Source organism: Olea europaea, unplaced genomic scaffold (assembly GCF_002742605.1).
Source record: "Olea europaea var. sylvestris unplaced genomic scaffold, O_europaea_v1 scaffold227, whole genome shotgun sequence".
Lineage (NCBI taxonomy): Eukaryota > Viridiplantae > Streptophyta > Magnoliopsida > Lamiales > Oleaceae > Olea > Olea europaea.
Window position 1 is genome coordinate 601,639 of NW_019240764.1, and position 20,293 is coordinate 621,931.

The 20,293-nt window shown below is 43.5% G+C and overlaps 1 protein-coding gene and 1 pseudogene across 1 annotated transcript; one reads left to right on the forward strand and one right to left on the reverse strand.

The window, feature by feature from the left end:
- Window positions 1-773: 773 nt before the first annotated feature.
- LOC111381232 (probable LRR receptor-like serine/threonine-protein kinase At3g47570) lies at window positions 774-4,547 on the reverse strand. The gene is made up of 4 exons (XM_023004989.1): window positions 4,451-4,547; window positions 4,233-4,343; window positions 1,451-4,138; window positions 774-1,283 (listed from the first exon to the last, which is right to left on the reverse strand). The coding sequence occupies exons 1-4, from the start codon at window positions 4,545-4,547 to the stop codon at window positions 868-870; spliced, it is 3,312 nt and encodes a 1,103-aa protein (XP_022860757.1). The 3' UTR covers window positions 774-867.
- A 13,524-nt stretch (window positions 4,548-18,071) lies between these two features.
- LOC111381241 lies at window positions 18,072-19,403 on the forward strand (annotated as a pseudogene).
- The last annotated feature ends 890 nt before the right edge of the window (window positions 19,404-20,293 follow it).

Below are 20,293 nucleotides of genomic sequence, written 5' to 3' on the forward strand. Positions count from 1 at the left end.
GTGGATTTCATATTTTTCACGTCAGTTCGAGCTAAATTCAAGTAACATCCATTCGTGTGTTATAAACAATATCCTTTTAAAAATATATATATTCACGTTTCATTCCCATCGATGAAAGTGGAAGAATGTGGAATGCCTAATCTTAAAGAGATTATATATATAGTTTGTTCAATTGTCATTTGCTGAATGATGCTTAATTAGAGATAAGTGTTGGTTTGTTACTACTGGATTGATGAATGATCATCTCTGCCCGGGGCATTACCATAGCTGTACTTTTGTAATGCTTTTTTTTATTTATTATTTAATCATTGTGTTTGCATTCAAAGGCCAATGAAATTGGATGCAGTGAATTTCCCGATATACATTTTGTTGGGACATCCACTACCAGCAATGCAAGTTTCTTTAGATTTTCTGTAGATCTTGTAATAAACGAAAGGGAATACTCAAAATGAATTTATGTAATTGTCTTGAGAAATACGCTTGGTTAGCGTTCTGTTGATGTATTATATAGGAATAACACCAATAAATGCCTAGTAATATTCAACTGAACTTACTGTATAGATACAATATCTGAAGACCAATATTTCTTTCCTATCTGTAAATTAAGAAACAACACTATAACGAGATTTTTTATATGTGAATATATATTTATTAATGGATTACATAAAATGATGTGGAGTGAAAAGATTGGATGAAAATGTTGATTGTATTTTAAACTGGCAAATGATAGAGTGATACGTGATATTATGTAACCGATTATGTAAAGTCTGATGTACATGTAGCAATGCCCTTTTTGTTATTTCACTTATTCTTGAGATGAATAATGGAACTTACTACTTGAATTACAAATGTTGTCTCAACAAGTGATCACGCTATATTCTCATACCTTCTTCTCATTCTCTTCTCTTTTGTTTCTTGAAATGTTTCCTTGATTGCTTGCAGTTCCCTGATAACATCTCTACTGTCCATTCTTTCGTCTGGCAGCTCAGAAGAACATACAACTCCCATTCGAAGGACACGCACCAAGAACTCCGCTATCCTCATTTTGCTGCCATCACTCGCTTGATCTGTCATATTTTGTCCATTTTCCTCTGTCATTAACATATCTGGATCAACAATTTCCATCACTAGATTAGGAAGGGATGTCTTTACATAGTAGTGGAGACTGAAATTTTCGGTGAACACGCTGTTGGTAGGTCTCTTTCCAGTAAAGAGCTCGAGCAGGACGATCCCGAAGCTATACATATCACCTTGTGTTGACACGCTTCCTCCCATGCCATATTCTGCAATCCATTAAGGTCAACCTTTTTGTTAAAGCCAGAACTATAATAAATTCCTTGTTTGTGGGATAACAGTATAATGTTACTTGGACATAAAGCTTAATTATGTTACAAAATATGCAATTCTTTCCCAGGAACAATGAAAGGAGATATAGAGAAAATAGATGTACCTGGAGCAATATAGCCAATTGTTCCTCCAAATCCAATTGAACTGCCATTAGATGTACTCTCGGGGGTTGAAAGAAACTTCGCTAAGCCAAAATCACTTAGGTGAGCACAAAGATCATCATCAAGAAGAATGTTGCTGGGCTTGAGATCACAGTGGATTAACGGTGTTTTACTATGATGGTGCTGGTAGTCCAAAGCCAAGGCAACATCAATTGCAATATTAAGCCTTAAATGTACGTTCAGCTTCTTTAGGTCATCATGTTCAGGTGAAACTCGATGCAACCATGTCTCCAAACTTCCCTTTGGCATGAACTCATAAACCAAAGCTTTGAAATCATTGCCTTCTAAATCTATGCTTGAGCAAGTAGTGATGATCTTGACAAGATTCCTATGGCGAAGGTTCCTTATAGCCTCGCATTCTGCCAAGAAACTCTTGTTGGCACCCCTTTCCTGGAGCTTCAGCACCTTAACAGCAACATTTTGCTCTCCTGGGCTGAGAACCCCTTTATAAACACAGCCATATCTTCCCTCACCGATCAAGTTTTCCACAGAGAAACCACCGGTAGATTGGAAAACTTCTCTATAAGAAATTCTTGGATATGGATTTTCATCTGTAGAGTTTGCATGCAATGGATGTTTGGAGCTTTTTACTGGCCATTTTGCATAAATGCTTGCTATAAGCAATATGATAAACAGAGGAACAGTGATTGCTAGAATTATCACCACTTGAACAGAATGCTGCCCCTGTTTCTTGGGGACACTGGGACATACCGATAAATTTAAGGACTTAATCCCTCCGCAGAGTTTCTGATTTCCAAGGACTGAAAATTTTTTGAGATTGTTAAATACTCCTCCCGTGGGAACTTCGCCTTCAAGCATATTGAAAGAAAGATTTAGTTTCTCCATCAAACTTAGATTTCTTAAAGAAGCTGGTATTATCCCAGATAAATTGTTGCGAGATAGATTAATGATTTGGGTGCTTTTCAAATTTCCTAAGGATGAAGGAATAGTTCCCACAAAACTGTTACCTTCCATATTTAGCTCTTCCAACATGAGACAATCGCCAAGAGAGTCCGGGATTCCACCAGAGAATTTATTCTCTCCAATATTTAGTGTTACGAGACTTTTCAAGTTGCCCATTTCTGATGGTAATGATCCAGCTAGCTGGTTTTCAGCTAAGATGAGGCCAATTGTGAGGGAAGAAAGAATTACTTCTCTGGGTAAAAATCCGGTTAGTTGATTCTTTGCCAGATGAAGTTCTTGCAAGTTGCTGCAGTTTCCCAGGGAAACAGGTATGCTGCCATCCAACAAATTGTCTTCTAGTATCAGGATTTGTAAATTAGTAATGTTTCCAAAGGAGGGTGGTATTTTACCAGAGAATTTAGTTTCGTAAAGAAGGACCTCTTGCAAGTTTGTGAGTTGTCCAATGGAATTAGGAAGATTGCTGGTGAGACTGTTCGTACTTAAATGGAGGAAGACTAAGTTTAGATAGTTATCAATCCCTTCTGGCACGCTTCCAGAGATGTAGTTGTTATTCAACCATAAATATTCAAGTGTGGCCGAAAGATTGACAACGGAATTGGGTAAAACACCCCCAATTTGAGTGGAGGATAAACCCAGTAATTGCAGACTGGTGCAATTACTCAAGGAGGTGATAAAACTAATGTCGGTTCCAAGTGGATTATGGCCAAGATGCAAACGCCGGAGTTCTTGAAGGCTTCCCAAACTTCTTGGTATCGGCCCTGTAAGGGAATTATTTCCAAAGCTGATATTTATTAGCCCTGAAGCATTGGCAAGAGAAGCTGGAATTGATCCAGAGAACTGGTTTATGCCAGCCAAAATCATGGTAAGTTTCGGAAGAGTTACTCCCAAATTGGCAGGAAAGTGTCCACTTAATGTATTGTTCGTGAGAGAAAGGGTTTGGAGAGAGGAGATGTTGAAGATTTCAGAAGGAAATATGCCAGAAAGAGTATTCGAGGACAACGCGAGGTAATATAACTTGGAGAGCTTGCCAAGCTCAATAGGGACATTTCCCTCTAGACTGTTCTTGTTCAGGGCAAGGAATTTAAGGGAGGAAAGGTTTCCCAAGGAGGGGGGAATTTTTCCAGAGAAATTATTACGAGGAAGTTTCAGCACACGAAGTCTGGATAAAGTGCTCAGCTCATCGGGAATTCTCCCACTGAGGCTGTTTCCCCGTAAATCAATGAATTGAAGCTCGATGCAACGAGTGAGATTAATTGGAAATTCTCCCTCAAATGAGTTGTTTGCAGAACTAAAATATCGGAGGCGAAATAGTTTGCCTATTTCTTGGGGAATTTCGCCATGGAAGTTGTTATCCTGGATACTGAGATTATGGAGGAATGAAAGATTTCCAACAGAAGGAGAAAGCGGACCAACCAATTTAAGGGAGGAAATATTCAAGACAGTAACTCTCTGATGGAGATTACTGCATGCAACTCCAGGCCAACTGCAAAAATGGACGGAATTATTCCATGAATTAAGAACCTGGAAAGGATCTTGCGTTATCAGATGTTTGATGTCGAGCAAAGCTTGCCGGTCTTTTTCATTTGTCACAGCAGAAGCCGGTGCAGTAAAATGCATCAGCAAAAGAACAGGCATGAAAAACCCAGGCCTGAAAATTTTCTTGGCATAGGCCATTTTTTCTTCTGCTTTTTTTTCTTTGATGAATACTACACAGAAGAATGAATCAATTTATAATTACATTTTGGGAAAATTGCAATCGAGGTATCAAATCTTTCGTTTATTAGCAGACTTTGTCCAAACCTTTCGTTTGTGCCACCGGAGGTACCAAACCTTCAAAAAATTCGCACTTGCAGTCCAAATGGATGGAAACCGTTAGTAAATCCATTAGTTGACCTAGAGTCAACATTTTGACTGCATTTTAAAGAGTAAAAATATAACATTAGGTTTTTATATTAAAGAATTAAAATAATTAAATTAAAAACCCAAAAATCAAATAAAAAGAAAAGAATTTCAAAAACTTTTCTTCTTTTTCTTCCCTACGTAGCTGACCCCACTCCCCTCCCCCACAGAATTCAACCAGCGTCCACCCAACCCAATCGCGCCGACCACTGCCATTCACCGCTCCTAAATCGGTCGACGACCATCATCCACCATGCCCAAATCACCGCACAGCAATTGCCAGCAAATCACATTAACTAGAAGATGTTGGATAACATTGGCTTGTTCTTAATCTGCAACTCTATGTTTTAACCATAAGACGTTGGATAACATTAACCAAAGAGTTGTTATGCTTGCGTTGTGGGTAAGAAAAAGTGCTTGCAGTAGCCATCCAAATCCAGTCAACAACCGTCCAGGTCATCTCCATTGAAATGACTCTCTTGTTTATCAAATTGAAAGATCCCTAAAATTGTATATTATCAATTTAAAATGGCACCCTGGTGTTGGATTTTGTTGTGGGCAATTACGGCGGCAGGCGAAGGAGTGACTGGTAGTGGTGGTTTCAGCTCTTGGTTTTGGTTTTTGGGGAGGGAGTGTGTGTAGGGTACTTGGAGAAGATGAAGGGGATTTTTTTTTTAGCTTTTTTATTTTAATTCTTTAATATAAAAATCAAATTTTTTATATGAAAAATATAAAGTTACTCATTTGACCCTTTAAAAATCAGTCAACAATTGGTCAAGTCTTTGATTTTTGGCCAATAATAGTTAAACTAACGATTTCTGTCAATTTCGACTCCGGGTGCGAATTTTTTGAAGGTTTGGTACCTCCGATGGCACAAACGAAATGTTTAGGCAAAGTTGCTAATAAACGAAAGGTTTGGTACCTCAACTACAATTTTACCTTACTTTTTTATGTTGGGTCAACGTGTGGAATCAACTGAGTTGTCGCCCTCCGAGAAAATCATACAATTTTTCACATTTAGCTCCTCATTGGTGTATATTAAAATTAAGATTTTAGGCGATTTTGATAAAAATTAATAAAATTTGTGATTTAAAAGTTATAGGTCTCATTAAATATGTAGTTAGAATTAAATATTGTATTTGACTTGAAATTTTAATCTACATCAAACATGAGCATAAACACTTCTAAAAATGTTTTGTATCTTGTGACTATTAAGTACACTTAAGAATTAGTGTTTGGTAAAAATGTAGTTAAAAATATCTTTTCATAACAATAGAATGCAGAAAGTTAGATAATTTATCAAACAATCGAGATTTTAAGTCCAAGTTTTATTATGAAAAACAAACCATTATTTTATTGTATTGGTGCTTGTTTCACGTCATATAATGACTTCATCAATACAATAGCATAATGCTAATAGTTGTTACTCTTGTTGATATACAAAGGTAGTTTAATCCATTTGATACACTTCAAAATTTCACAAAACTACAATCGCAAGTATCATTCGTGTTGACCTCGAAAATTGGACCTTCTACGTGGCCAATCGAGAGCTACTCCACGTATTCCTCCCTGCGCACAATCAACGCACGGTCAGACGCACACGACCTGGACCAGCGGGGGTGGTGGTGGTCGTATACACTCCAACGGTCAAGTCAGGTTCAGGTGGTCGGAACAGTACTCAAGGGTTGTGCAAAATAATAAGGGGGAGGAGAAAATATATATATATGCTTGCTATGGAGTGTTATGTAGTAAGAGTTACGTTACCTTTGCCTCTTACCAACCCTTGGGTATTTATAGGTGGGATGAACCGTTGGATGTGGGGCACATGTATACATCTGACGGTATGAGGTGTCTACTCATAGGCGTCAATCAGCCGCGTCTGCAGAGTGGGCGGGTAATCGCTTCTCCCGAGTTGAGTTGACATGAAGTTGTTAAGTCACATCAACTAACCTCATGGAGATGTCAAATCAATTTAAACCTTAGGGATAGAAAGGATCTTGGCAAAGATCTCCTTTTGAAATTTGCGGCCGATCTTCTGACAGAGGTCCCCAGAGTGCACTTCGCCTCGCGCCTCAAGGGCGAGAGTGCTTCGATTAGTTCAGCAGGATCGCCTATGTCTAGCAGTGTGATAGCAGGTCGTTGACATTGGGGAGATCACTTCGGAACCACTTCGGGTAGGTGCCTATAAGATCGGAGTGTGTGGTGGTGGACATTCCGAGGTGGTTCAGATAGGTGTGTAACAATGGTCCCCCAAGTCCAGGTATGAATATTTATATCATGGGTAGACTTGCCTTCCCGACCGGATGTGTATGCCTCGGTACGTGGACCGTGACTTGTAGGAGTTTGTGGGCAGATCTTCTGCATTTGCCGAAGCGATGATCAGATGCTCTAAAGCTTTGCTACTACGTAAGGAAACAATTACTCATGTGAGACCGAAGTGCTGCAAGACTGGATGATGCGTAGGAAGAAGGTCAACGCAGCGACCAAGGTGATGACCTACAGTGGACTCGCCTCAAGTGTGTCTAAGCTTTGTAAAGTTGAGTGAGGAGCCCATCTGCCACCGGTGAGCTGACCCACAGGGGACGACGCGTTGGGAGATGGCTAAAACTTTGTAAAGTTTAGGAGGGAACAGCGACCGAGGCGATGACCCACAAGGGACTCCACGTCAGGTGCGTCTAAGCTTTGTAAAGTTGAGTGAGGAGCCCATCTGCCACTGGTGCACTGACCCACAGGGGACGATGCGTTGGGTGATGGCTAAAACTTTGTAAAGCTTAGGAGGGAACGCAACGACCGAGGCGATGACCCACAGGGGACTCCGCGTCAGGTGCGTTTAAGTCTTGTAAAGTTGAGTGAGGAGCTCATCTGCCATTGGTGTGCTGACCCACAGGAGACGACGCGTTGGGAGATGGTTAAAACTTTGTAAAGCTTAGGAGGGAACGCAACGATCGAGGCGATGACCCACAGGGGACTCCGCGTCAGGTGCGTCTAAGCTTTGTAAAGTTGAGTGAGGAGCTCATCTGCTACTGGTGCGCTGACCTACAGGGAACGACGCGTTGGGAGATGGCTAAAACTTTGTAAAACTTAGGAGGGAACGCAGCGACCACGGCGATGGCCCACAGGGGACTCCGCGTCAGGTGCGTCTAAGCTTTGTAAAGTTGAGTGAGGAGATCGACCCGAGGGGGGCATCTGACGTTTCAAGATTTGACAGCTGTTGCGTATTTCCAAGGTGACAGTTAGGTGCCATGTCCATTCCCCTAAAAGGCTGCTGTGGCTACTTATTATCGACAGCTGGTGGTGACCGAGGTGACGCGTTTTATGCGAGCGTGAGGATCACAGTAAGATCTTAGGCGTAGATCAAATCTGGCGTTTCATTTCAACGGCCTAGATTGATGATGCGACGGACGGTCTTAATTGATTGCATTTGAATTCAACGGTGGAGATCAGTTGGAGCGTTCTATAAAAGGCGAACTTTGAGCGTCTTTGAAGCTTTTCATCCTTGTGCAAACGGAATATTTACTTTGCTCTCAAATCATTCGCGGTTTTCGACATTTTTTGAGCGTTTTCGGTGACCTCACAGCATTTCCTGACCATTTCCAGCTGGGGAAACCTCTGAATTCATAAGTTTCAGCAACTTTTGGGACATTTATTTTCTAAAAAATGGCTTTTGAGAGAAGTTCTGGTTCGGGGAGGGGGCTAGAATTAGTGAGAATGGACGAGCCCACTGTGGCGACCTCCTCCAATATAGCCGAAGCGATACTTGGGGGGAGAATATATAGAAGAGGCCGGATAGCCCGGTTGATACTTCTGTACACTTGGGGACGTCGAATTACCCCTCCAAACTAAAGGAGGCCGACCTAGAGAGACTTAGGGTAGAATATAGGATTCCAGATAGCATAAATCTGATCCTCCCCGAGCCTGAAGAGAGGGCCTGCTAACCTAGGCCGGGGTGCGTGGCCAAAAGTAAGGCGATCCTTAGAGCCGGCCTTCAGCATCCAATTCACATTTCTTTAGGATGGTACTTAGGTCCTATGGATTAACTCCGATCCAACTCAATCCGAACTGCTGGAACCAAATGGTGGGCTCCTGAATGTTGTGGAAAGAAGCGTCACTTGGGGTTAAGATGCCCTTCTCCATCTTTCAAACCCATTATATCCCTAAAGTAACAACCGGGGGGGATAAGAAGCGGGGCTAGTGTTACCTTACTTCATGAGGTTCCCATACTCCATTCATCCTCGATCTGCCGAGCTCCATCAAAGAGTGGAAGAGCTCGTGGTGCTGAGCCGCAGGACGATGGGACGCGATGGGGGGCCCCATGGCATCTCTTACGGTCCCCACAAAGTACTCAACACTTAGTGAGTATCACAGTTGCGTTTCTTTATATTTCTCTTCGGTTCGGACCGTGACTAACATTTGTATTTCTCTTGAAGGTGCTCTTCCTCGGTGCGAACTGTCTTCTGAAGACTTCGACACCATTTGGATCATCTATCAGCTGCCTCAGAAGAAGAGTCATACCATCGGCTGATCAGAAAAAATCTACACTTCGTTACACACGACCTCATGGCATCTCAAGGTAACTGTCCCAAGCCTTTATCCTCCAATATTTCTGAAATCTTTACACTTGTACTAATTCATCGTTTGTTCCTTGCAGACAACTTCAACAAGATGATGCCCGTGAGCCCCGACTTTAAGACCATCCAAAGGATAATGGCAGAGGCACGGGCGCTAAAGACCTCCTCCTCCACCTACAAGAAGCAAATGGAGGACCTGGTGGATGCCAGTAAAAGACTCCAGCCTCCGACGGAGGAGGAGGTGCCAGAGAGCCCCGAGGCCGACCTATTGCGGAAGGGCAAAAAGAGTGTCACCCCTTCAAAACGCCCAACTGTGGCGAGGCCACCCCCCATTTTGAAGCAGACGACAATCCCAATCGGGGTGGCCGTTCCGAAGAAGAGGCCTGCACCAGCAGAGTTTGCTACTGCCCCGGCCACTTCGTCACTTGCTGTCGTGCCTATTGCCCAAGTGTCGGGGCAGCAGAGGAGAAAGAGGGTCCGTCCCTCTAAGGAGGTCGACTTTTTATGCATCAACGCGGAGGAGCCGGTGAAAGAAGTGTTGGAGGCCCTTCCTCCAGAAACGGTTGCGGTGGCGGTGGTCCACAACAAATACTGGATCGAAGAGTGGAGGGACCACACCGCTTCCTGCACAGTCAAAGACCTTGGTGCGGCCAACAGTGCCTACGTGGCCCGGGATCTCAACACCAGTATTCAACTTAAGGGCTTGGTGAAGGATCTGAACGCTAAGAGGGAGGACCGCGCCAAGTGCCTCGAGGAGGCGATGCAGTATGGAGACGCTGTGAGAGAGGCTCGGGCCAAAGCCACTGAGGAGGAGAAGGGATGGAAGGAGGCCGAGGCCCAGCTGACTATCGCCAAAGCAGAAGTGGAGCGGCTGAAGAAGGAGCTATACGAGGTGGAGTGCCAGGTGGCTGCCATGACTCGGCAAGTGGATCACGCCAAAGAGCACCATCGGCTCGCCACGGAGGCTCTGAAGGCCTCAAACAAAGAAAATGCGAAGCTGAGGCAAAAGACGGAGGCTCAATTTGAGGAGATCGCCTACTTGAAGGAGGAGTTGAAGTCGGCAAGGGAGGTGGCGGTTCAGAATTTCATTGACCACTTCGAAGAACACCCCATGTACGATGACTTCGCCAACTTTTGGGCCTCCTGGAGCGCCCAAGGCTTGCTGGGTCGGCTAAAAGAGGTCCACCCCACTCTAGACATCTCCTCTTTGGAGGCAGAGCTCGGGGGACCAACTGGAGGCCAGCCTGATAGGCTCGCTGAAGAAGCTCCAGAGGCCCCGGAGGCGGTCGAGGCAGAAGCAGTCCGAGAAGACCCTCCAGTAGAATAGGGCCAACTTTTGTAATGGCTTCGACCTTTTTGTATTTCAATTTCAAGTAAATGAAATGAAATTTTTTGTTAAGTATTGGTGCTTCTGCTATCTTATTGTATTGATCTGTTTACCCTTGTATAAACATTCAAGACTAAGCGCCTCTTAACAATAACCAGTTAATAACAGAAGATTGGATCACTCAAGTTAATATGATGTGGACCACTTAAGTAAACATAAAGTGCCTCTTAGCATTAATCAGTTAACAATTTGAGATCAGATCACTTAAGTAAACATATTGAAGGACTGAGGAAACAATTTACTAACCGATGTGGCACCGAACCGAAGTTTCATTACTTTGACAAATTACACCACACTTTACCAAGGCAATTTCAACACTTAGTAAACTAGGGAATTTACAACAGAGATCAAATCAGAACACCCATTCATTAGACAATATTGAGATCGGATTGGAACAAAGGCTCATCATTGATATTATTTCCTCAAGTGTTCGATGTTCCATTGATGAGGTAGTGCCTTTCCTACCATGTCTTCAATTTCGAAAGTGCCAGGTCAGGATTCTCTACGGATGTGGTAAGGGCCCTCCCAGTTCGATCCAAACACTTCGGACCCTGTTGATTTTGAAGATTGGAAGACCCTTTTGAGGACGAGGTCCCCAAGCGAAGAGTTCTATTTCTGACCTTGGAGTTATAATAGTGGGTCATCTTTAGATGATAATTTACCAAGTTCACTTGGGAAACATCATTTCTTTCTTCAAGGAGGTGGAGTTCGCTTATTCGAGCCTCGTCGTTGCTGATCTCATTGAAGTGTATCCGACGGTGTGATGGGACCCCAACCTCGACCAGGCTCATGGCCTCGACTCCATAGGTCATCGAGAATGGTGTTTCCCTTGTTTCAATTCGGTTAGATGTTCTGATGGCCCAGAGGATGTGGGGGAGTTCGTCCACCCAAGCCCCTTTTGAGGTGTTAAGCTTCCTTTTTAGGGTGTGTTTGATAGTCTTGTTCACTGGCTCAACTTGTCCGTTTGCTTGAGGGTGATGAGGCATTGAGAAGTCCTTCTTTATGCCTAGCTCGTCGCATAATTCTCACATCTTCCTGTTGTCGAACTGTCTTCCATTGTCGGACACTAAGGAGTGGGGAATGTCGAATCTACAAATGATGTTCTTCCAGATGAATTTAGTAGTGTTCGCCTCGGTGATCCTGGTAAGGGGTTCGGCCTCAACCCACTTAGTGAAGTAGTCAATGGCGATAATGGTGAAAGTTGCGCTTCCTCTTTCTTTTGGGAGTGGACCAATGAAGTCAATGCCCCACTTGGCGAATGGCCAAGGGCTGGTTACTACGGAAAGGTTCTGAGAAGGCTACCTTTGAATATTTGAGAAGCGCTGGCACTTGTCACATTTTTGGACAAACTGGCAAGCGTCCCTTTTCAGGGTCGGTCAGAAGTAGCCTTGACGGAGAACCTTGTGTGCCAGAGCCGTTCCTCCGGAGTGATTTCCGCAAATTCCCTCATGGATTTCCCTGAGTATGTATGTGGCCTCTTCGCCTCCCACACATCAGAGAAGTGGCGAGGCGAAGACTCTCTTGTAAAGAGTATCTTCTTACAGGACGAAGTGTGCAGCCCTTCTTCTTAACTTCCACGCCTCGCTTTTAGAAGCAGGCAGTGATTGATCCTTCAGATAGGTTATGATAGGCTGCATTCATAATGGGGTGCCTTCTTTCCATAGTACCTCTTCACCTCCGAAAGAAGAGGGCATTGATAAGTGCTTAATAGGGACAACCATTAGCAGCTCTGAATCCTTGCTGCTAGCCGATTTTGAAAGGGCGTCTGCATGTGTATTTTCTGGGGAGGGACTTGAGTCAGTTTGAACCTTTCAAAATGAGGAACTAGGTCGAGAACGTATGTAACCATGCTACTGTCCTTGGCCGTGAAGTTCCCATTGACCTGATTCACTATAAGTTGAGAATCACTGCTCGCTATGAGCCTTCTGACCTGCATCTCTATAGCAAGTCTTAGACCTGCCAGAAGGGCCTCATATTCAGTAGCGTTGCTCGAGGCTTTGAAGTGGAACCTTACTGCATAGTTTAGCTTGTGGCCTTCCGGGTTTTCCAAGACGAACCCTGCCCCGAAGCCAGTCTCTCTTGAGGACCCATCTACGAATAGTTTTCATGTGGGAGGCTCGACTGGTTCCATTGTGTCCTCCATTTCTGAAGCTTTGGCAAACTCAACCATAAAATCTGTAAGGGTCTGGCCCTTGATGGCGTGTCGAGATCGGAACAATAGATCGAACTCATTGAGCTCGATTGCCCATTTTAGCAGACGTCCTGATGCATCTTTTTTTGCATCACCTGCTTCAATGGGAAGTTGGTGAGAACTTCGATTGAGTGGGCCTAGATGTATGGCCTCAGTTTTCTTGAGGCTGTGATAAGGGCGAGTGCCAGTTTCTCCATGTCTGGGTAGCGTGTTTCGGCTGGGAAAAGTACTTTGCTAACGTAGTACACTGGCCGCTGGCGCTCACTTTCTTCTCTAACTAGAACGGCGCTGACCGCCACATCTTAAACCACTAAGTATAACAATAGTGACTCATCTTGTTGAGGTTTTGATAGGAGGGGTGCCTCTCCGAGGTGCTTTTTTAGCGCCTAGAAGGCTTCCTCACATTCAGAAGTCCATTGGAACTTCTTTCCTTGCTTAAGCACATTGAAGAAAGGCAAACTTTTATTTGTGGCTCTAGAGATGAAGTGACTAAGTGCAGCTATCTGACCATTGAGGTTTTGGACCTCCTTTGATTTCTGAGGTGACCTCATCTCTAGCAAGGCCATTATTTTCACTGGATTTGCGTCAATTCCCCTTTGATTGACAATATATCCCAAGAACTGACTCGACGCCACTCCAAAGGTGCATTTGAGGGGATTCAACTTCATCTTATATTTTCTAAGTATCTGAAAAGTTTGGTCGAGGTGACTTACATGTTCGGCTACCTGGAGGCTTTTGACTAACATGTCGTCCACGTAGACCTCCATGGTTTTGCCAATAAGTTCGGCAAACATCATGTTGACCAGCCTCTGATATGTAGCTTCGGCATTCTTCAATCCGAAGGGCATGAATTTGTAGCAGTATAGACCTATGTCCGTAATAAACGACGTAGCTTCCTCATCAGGTCGGAACATGGGTATCTGGTTTTACCCTGAGTATGCATCCATGAAGCTTAGCAATTCGTGTCCAGCAGTGGAATCCACAAGTTGGTCTATCTTTGGAAGTGGGAAGCTGTCTGGAGGGCAAGCCTTATTCAAGTTTGTGAAGTCTACGCACACCTTCCACTTTTTGCTGGGCTTTTTCACCAGGACCGGGTTGGATATCCACTTCGGGTAGATGGCTTCCCTTATGAAACCACTGCGGCTAAGTTTGTTTACTTCATCTTTCAGTGCCCCATACCTCTCCAGATTGAGGGCACGTCTCTTCTGTCGATGGGAAACACAAGAGGGGTTGATGTTAAGATGGTGGCAACTGATCCTTGGATCTATTCCCACCATGTCTTCATGCTTCCAAGCGAAGACATCCAAGTTTTTTTTTTCAGGAAGCTTATCATCTCTTCTTTTGCTTCGAGGGACAGTGTCTTCCCTATACGCAAGACTTGACTGGGGTCTTCTGGGTTGGCGAAGAAAGTTTCCAATTCTTCCATAGGGGTTGCATTTGGTTCAGAGTCAATTATTCGGGGATCTAACTCATCAAGAGGGTGCCCTTGTTCAGGGGCCTCTTCCATGTCGACGTCTTCCTCTTGTTCAGAGGTATGCCCTTGTTTAGGGGCGTTGAGCATTTTCACGTTTGTACTGGTTTCAGTGGAAACCTCAGTTAGGATTACATTAACAGTTCGGGGCTCCGACTTTCGCAGCGAGTTTAAGTAGCATGCCCTGGAGCCCATCTGATCGCCTCGGACCATTGCAATCCCATGTTCAGTTGGGAATTTCATACACAAGTAGTGGATGGATGTGACAGCCCAAAGATCTTTCAAAGCAGGTCTGCCCAATACTCCATGATACGTCAATCTGTGGTCTACCACTAGGAATTCCATGAAGTGTTGGGCCACTAGGGGTGCCGAACCCATTTCGATGGGCAGAGTGATCCGCCCTCGTGGGACGATGCTGTCCCCAGTAAATCTGAATAGTGGGTCGGTCATGGGGATCAACCCATGTTCAATCTGCATTTTGTCAAAGGTGGAGCCGAACAATATGTTCACCGAACTGCCATTGTCGACGAGCATGCGTTTGAGCCCGTTTCTGGCTACAACGGCTCTCACAACCAGTGCGTCACAATGGGGATGGTGAACTCCTTGCGCATCTTCCTGGGAGAAGGTAATTGGGGCCATCCTGTTGGCCTCTTAGGACTCGTTAACAATGTAAGTGATCATTGGTGGGTTCTTTGCTTCCCTTGTATAATTTCTTTGGGCATTCCTGGTGTTGCCATCGATGTGGGGTCCCCCAATGATGGTGTTAATTTTCCTGATGATTTGGCCCCCAAAAAATGGGGTCTGATCTCTCTGCCTGGACTCTCCTTGGTCCCTTGATTCTCTTCTTCGGGGTGACTGCCCTCTGTGCCTTCGATCTTTCCTGTTTGGAGAGACAGATCTACGAGGATATTCATTCCTCCTGGAGGGGTATGGGTCGGTTCGATCTGGGCGTCGAGGAGCGTCTCTGTATTCGTTGGTGTCATGTCCATAGAGTTGATGAAAAGTGCAAAACATTGCCCCTTCCAAGGGCCTGTTTGATCGCTTCTTCTTCTTTTTCTTGCTATCGTTTCTTCCAGATGGCCCCGCTTCACCAGGAGCATTTTCACATGCCAATACCAGCACCGCATTTAGTATGGCGGAAGCCATTGCCTATCCGGAGGTGGGAGCTATTGTGTGTCCTGCTTGAGTCCATTGCTGAGTAACAAGGTGTGCTGAGGGTCCTCGACCTACCTGTCTCTAAGGCGGAGAGAGTCCCTGCGCAGCACGATTTTGGTGATCAATCATTTCTTCACTCACGATTTCAACTCTCATCATTTCCACGAGTTCGTCATAGGTGGAGGGATTCTTGATGCACACGTCCCTCCAGAACAAAGTGTTCATGTTGAGGCCGTCTTTCATGGCTGAAAGGGCTTCTCTGTCAGTGACCTGTTCGCAGTATGTGATTTAGTCCATAAACCTGGCGAGATAGCTTTTCAGTATCTCTCTAAGGGCTTGCCTCATGTCTTGCAGGCATTGCACTAGGGCCTCTCCTTCTCTTCACGAGCATATTTGATGTCAGTCCAGCGCGGAGAACGATCGCAACCGCGGAGGGACCAGGCCAGCAATTGTGGGGTCCGCGGAGCTGGCGGCGATCGAAGGCGAGGGGCCAGCAGGAAGCGTTTGGAGGGGCAGGATGGGAAAAACAAATTGCTTTAGTGACGAGAAGGGTAAAAAAAAATTATACAAAAGGAGAAAAGGGGTGCAACACGAAGACTTCCCAGGGGGACACCCATCCTAGTACTACTCTCGCCCAAGCACGCTTAACTTTGGAGTTCTGATGGGAGGCATTGCACTGGGGCCTCTCCTTCTCTTCGTGAGAGGTACTGATTCAAGAATGTCTTCTTCAAATTTGGCCAACTTCTAATGCTTACGGGAGGAAGCCTGCTGTACCACACTTTGGTGGCTCCGCCTAGTGTTAAATGGAAGGCTCTGCATTTCAAAGTAGGCGAGGCTCCCCTGAGACTCATTGCGTCATATACTTGGTGAGGTACTTCTCCGGGTTCCCCTTTCCTTCATACTTAGGGATCTTAGGGGGCATGAAATTTGCTGGCATTGGGAAGCTTTGGATCTCCCTTGAGAAAGGGAGGTTATCATCATCATCATCAATCTCATAAGACCGACAGGGCCCATCTGACCCTTCATCATCTTGAATGTTCTGGGGAGGTGGAGGTGCTTCTCCTCGACTCTCCCAATCGACTAGGTTCCTCCTGTCCCTCCTATTTCTAGGAAGAGGAGGAGCATGTTCTTGTTCCTGATCTGGCCGAACTGATCTTCTCACTGGGTGGACCCTATTGCTAGGATCCTCCACTATCTGGTCGAAGAGGCTTACCGACCTCTGTTCTTTATATTCTTGAGGGAAATTGTCCCCCAAGTGTGGTTCTGATGGCTCGTTCCCTTGCACATAAGATGTGGCTTCGGCGTCCACTTCTCTTTCGAGGGGGCATTCTCTGTGCTGACTAGTGTGGCCTCGGGAACGAGATACTGAGGCTTGGAGCATTTGAGAGCTCTGGTGACCTCGGGCTTGCATGAAAAGTTCATGCATCGTCATATTCTAAGCTGCGATGTCTCTCATGCCCGCAGCTATTTGAGCCATTCCTTCAGTGAGCATGGCTGTTCTTTCACCTCGGTGATGCCGGTGATGGGGTCTCTGGTGAGTAACATTGTTATGGAGCACCTCCTCTTCAGAGGCCTCTGTCATGGGGTTGTCGTCTTCATGGCTATAACTCATCCTATCTCCTTTTTCAAGGGTGGTGAGAACTTAGATTATAACTCGACTTTGTTCTTTTTCAAGAACGTGCCCTTTTCAGGGTTAGTCACTAGTTTTCCAGTGATTTCTCTGGTGGAGAATGCAAAACTTTGAATGGGAAGTATTTCTCACAGACGGCGCCAATCTATTGACCTCGATAATTAGACCTTCTACGTGGCCAACCGAGAGCTACTCCACGTATTCCTCCCTGCGCACAATCAACGCACGGTTAGAAGCACACGACCGAGACTAGCGGGGGTGGTGGCGGCCGTATACACTCCGACGGTCAAGTCAAGTTCAGGTGATCGGAACAGGACTCAGGGGTTGTCTAAAATAATAAGGGGAAGGAGAAAATATATATATGCTTACTATGGAGTGCTATGTAGTAAGAGTTTTATTACCTTTGCCTCTTACCAACCCTTGGATATTTATAGGTGGGATGAACCGTTGGATGTGGGGCACATGTATACATCTGACGGTATGAGGTGTCTGCTCATAGGCGTCAATCAGTCGCGTCTGTAGAGTAGACGGGTAATTGCTTCTCCCGAGTTAAGTTGACATAAAATTGTTAAGTCACATCAACTAGTCTCTTGGAGATGTCAAAATCAATTTAAACCTTAGAGGCAGAAAGGATCTTGATAAATATCTCCTTCTAAAATTGGCGGCGGATCTTCTGACAGAGGTCCCTAGAGTGCACTTCGCCTCGGCCTCAGGGGCGAGGGCGTTTCGGTCAGTTCAGCTGGATCGCCTATGTCTAGCAGTGTGATAGCAGGTCGTTGACGTTGGGGAGATCACTTCGGAACCACTTCGGGTGGGTGTCCATCAGATCGGAGTGTATGGTGGTGGACATTCCGAGATGGTTCAGATAGGGGCGTAACAATTCGAATAAATATTATTCTCATTGTTTGTAACATTTTATCAGTAGTCAAATATTATACTTCTCGATGGTTCCTTCGCTCCTACTTTTATCTTAAAAATTCATTTGTAACCTAATGGTTTGTATCCCTATTTCAATGTGTGATCTTACAAAATTGAATCTATTTTACTTTTAATAGTCTTTTTTACTACAGTTAAACCTCGATAAAGTAATACTCTCGGGACCGAAAAAAAATATTCATTTAGCGAGGTTATTTATTTATCGATAAATGAATAATATTCATTTATCGATAAATAAATATTTATTATTTTACAGAGAGCTTTTCAATATAAAATATGTACATTGTATGTGGTAAGAAAAATCAAAAGACACTAATCAAAATATTATTTGAATCTAAGGAAGCTCAAAAGTTTTAGTGAAACTTAATGTCTCTAAAAACTAAGTTCACTTACATAGCAAATGAAAAGGTTTAGTCTTTACCTATAAAAGCTAGATGTTTGGAAGACATATTCCAAGCACATACAATATTTTGCTTCCCCTCCAATGTCTTCTCATCATTTGAAAGGAGTAAAAAAATCAACTTTAACCGATAAAATGAGGAGTGCAATATGTGAGCATAAGAAAGAGAATCCAACTATTAGCCAAAAAGATATGCAAGCATGGGTGCAACAAAAATTTGATTTGACTATTAATCAATAATATCGAACACTCTCAAAAGGGTGTCGGAATATTTGTCAAATGAGATGAAAAATAGCAATGTTAAAAGGCACAAATCGGCAAAATACCCTGATTTAGAGAAAGTTTTGTATGAGTCGTTTCTTCAAAAGCAAGATAAAGTGAACATGTCTAGAGAAATTATCCAAGGAAAAGCAAAAGAGCTTTTGCAAAAAATGTATGGTGAAACTAATCCAGAATTCAGCTTTTCTAGTGGATGGTTAGAACGTTTCAAGGCAAGATATGGAATCAAATCTTACCGACGTTTTGGTGAAAGTGGTTCAGTTATCATGGAGAACATTGAAAATGCTTTACCTGGAATATGATCAAAACTAGACCAGTTTCAGTTGGAGGATATTTACAATATGGATGAAGCTGGATTATTTTACCGATTGGAAGCTGATTATTCACTTGCTACCAAGTAGCTCGAAGGATGCAAAAAGGATAAGGAGAGAATTACTGTTGTTGTTTGTTGCAATGGTGATGGATCTGACAAAGTACCACTTTGGGTTATTGGTAAGTATGCAAATCATAGATGCTTTAAAAATGTGAACATGAACAATCTTAATTGCAAGTATCAATCCAACAAGAAAGCTTGGATGACTGGCTTGCTTTTTCAAGATTTTGTTGGTTGGTTTGATAAGAGAATGAATGGCAGGAAGGTTCTCTTAATAGTAGACAATTGCTCAGCTCATCCAAAGGTAGTTGAAGGCTTGAGAAATGTAGAGTTATTTTTCTTACCTCCTAACACAACGTCTAAGATTCAACCGTGTGATGCTGGGATTATTCGAGCATTCAAAGCTCATTATCGTCGTCGTTTTTATTCTAGCATCTTACAAGGCCTTGAGGTTGAAGCACCAAATCCTGAAAAAATTAATATTTTGAATGCTATTAATTTTGCTAACATGGCTTTGAATTTTGATGTGAAGACAACAACAATTGCAAATTGTTTTCGGCATTGCAAGATTCGGTCAGAAGAAAACAATGTTCCCGAACCAGAAGTTGGTGAATTAGATGAAGGTATCCAATGATTAAATGATGTCATCTCTAATTTACACTATAGAAATGTGATGGATGTTAAACATCTTTTGAACTATCCTAGCGAGAATGATGCAGTTATGGAATCATCTACAAACGAAGAAATTGTTCAATCGGTAATGAACAGTAATGATGATGAGAATGATCCTGAACCAGATGATAGTAGCGTTGTCCCAAATGTATCGTCAAAAGAGGCATTTCAAGCAATAGTTATCTTAAGCACGAGCAAAATATTCCAGAAGTTGTGTATGCTCTACAAAAAGTTAAGGATGAAGTTCATTTTGGTTTAGGTGGGAAGAAAAAACAATCAACTATATATGCATATTTTCAAAAGGAATGATTATTGTACGGGTATTGTTGATTGATTGAAAGATTTTGGTCTATATATTTTTTTCCCAATGAAATCCAGTAATTATTACTTTATATTTTTATTGGGCCCTTAAGGATTCAATTTTTTTTATTACTTAATGCATTTAGTGAGGTTATTACTTTAGTCCATTGGCCCAAGTCGGGATCCAAAGAAATTATTATATAATCGAGGTTATTACTTTATCGAATATTACTTTATCGAAGTTTAACTGTAGGTCCTTTTGAAGAGTGAGGAGTTTCTTTAAAAGTTTTGAGGTTGATTTGAGTTTACTTGGCCCTAATATGCTTACGTCATAAGTCATGGTGCAGTCACATACCTTTTTGGTGGAAAACTTTGGCAACCCAAAAGAAAAGCAAAATGTGACATTAATAGCAGTAGCTAGTACAGTCAGGTACCTTTTTGGTGGAAAACTTTTGCAACCCAAAAGAAAAGCAAAATGCTTTTGATAGAAAACTTTGGCAACCCAAAAGAAAAGTAAAATGCGACATTGATAGCAGTGGCCAACTTCGGGGAAACGGATGCTGCTATAGCAACAAGGGGGCGGTAGCAACAGGGGGGCTG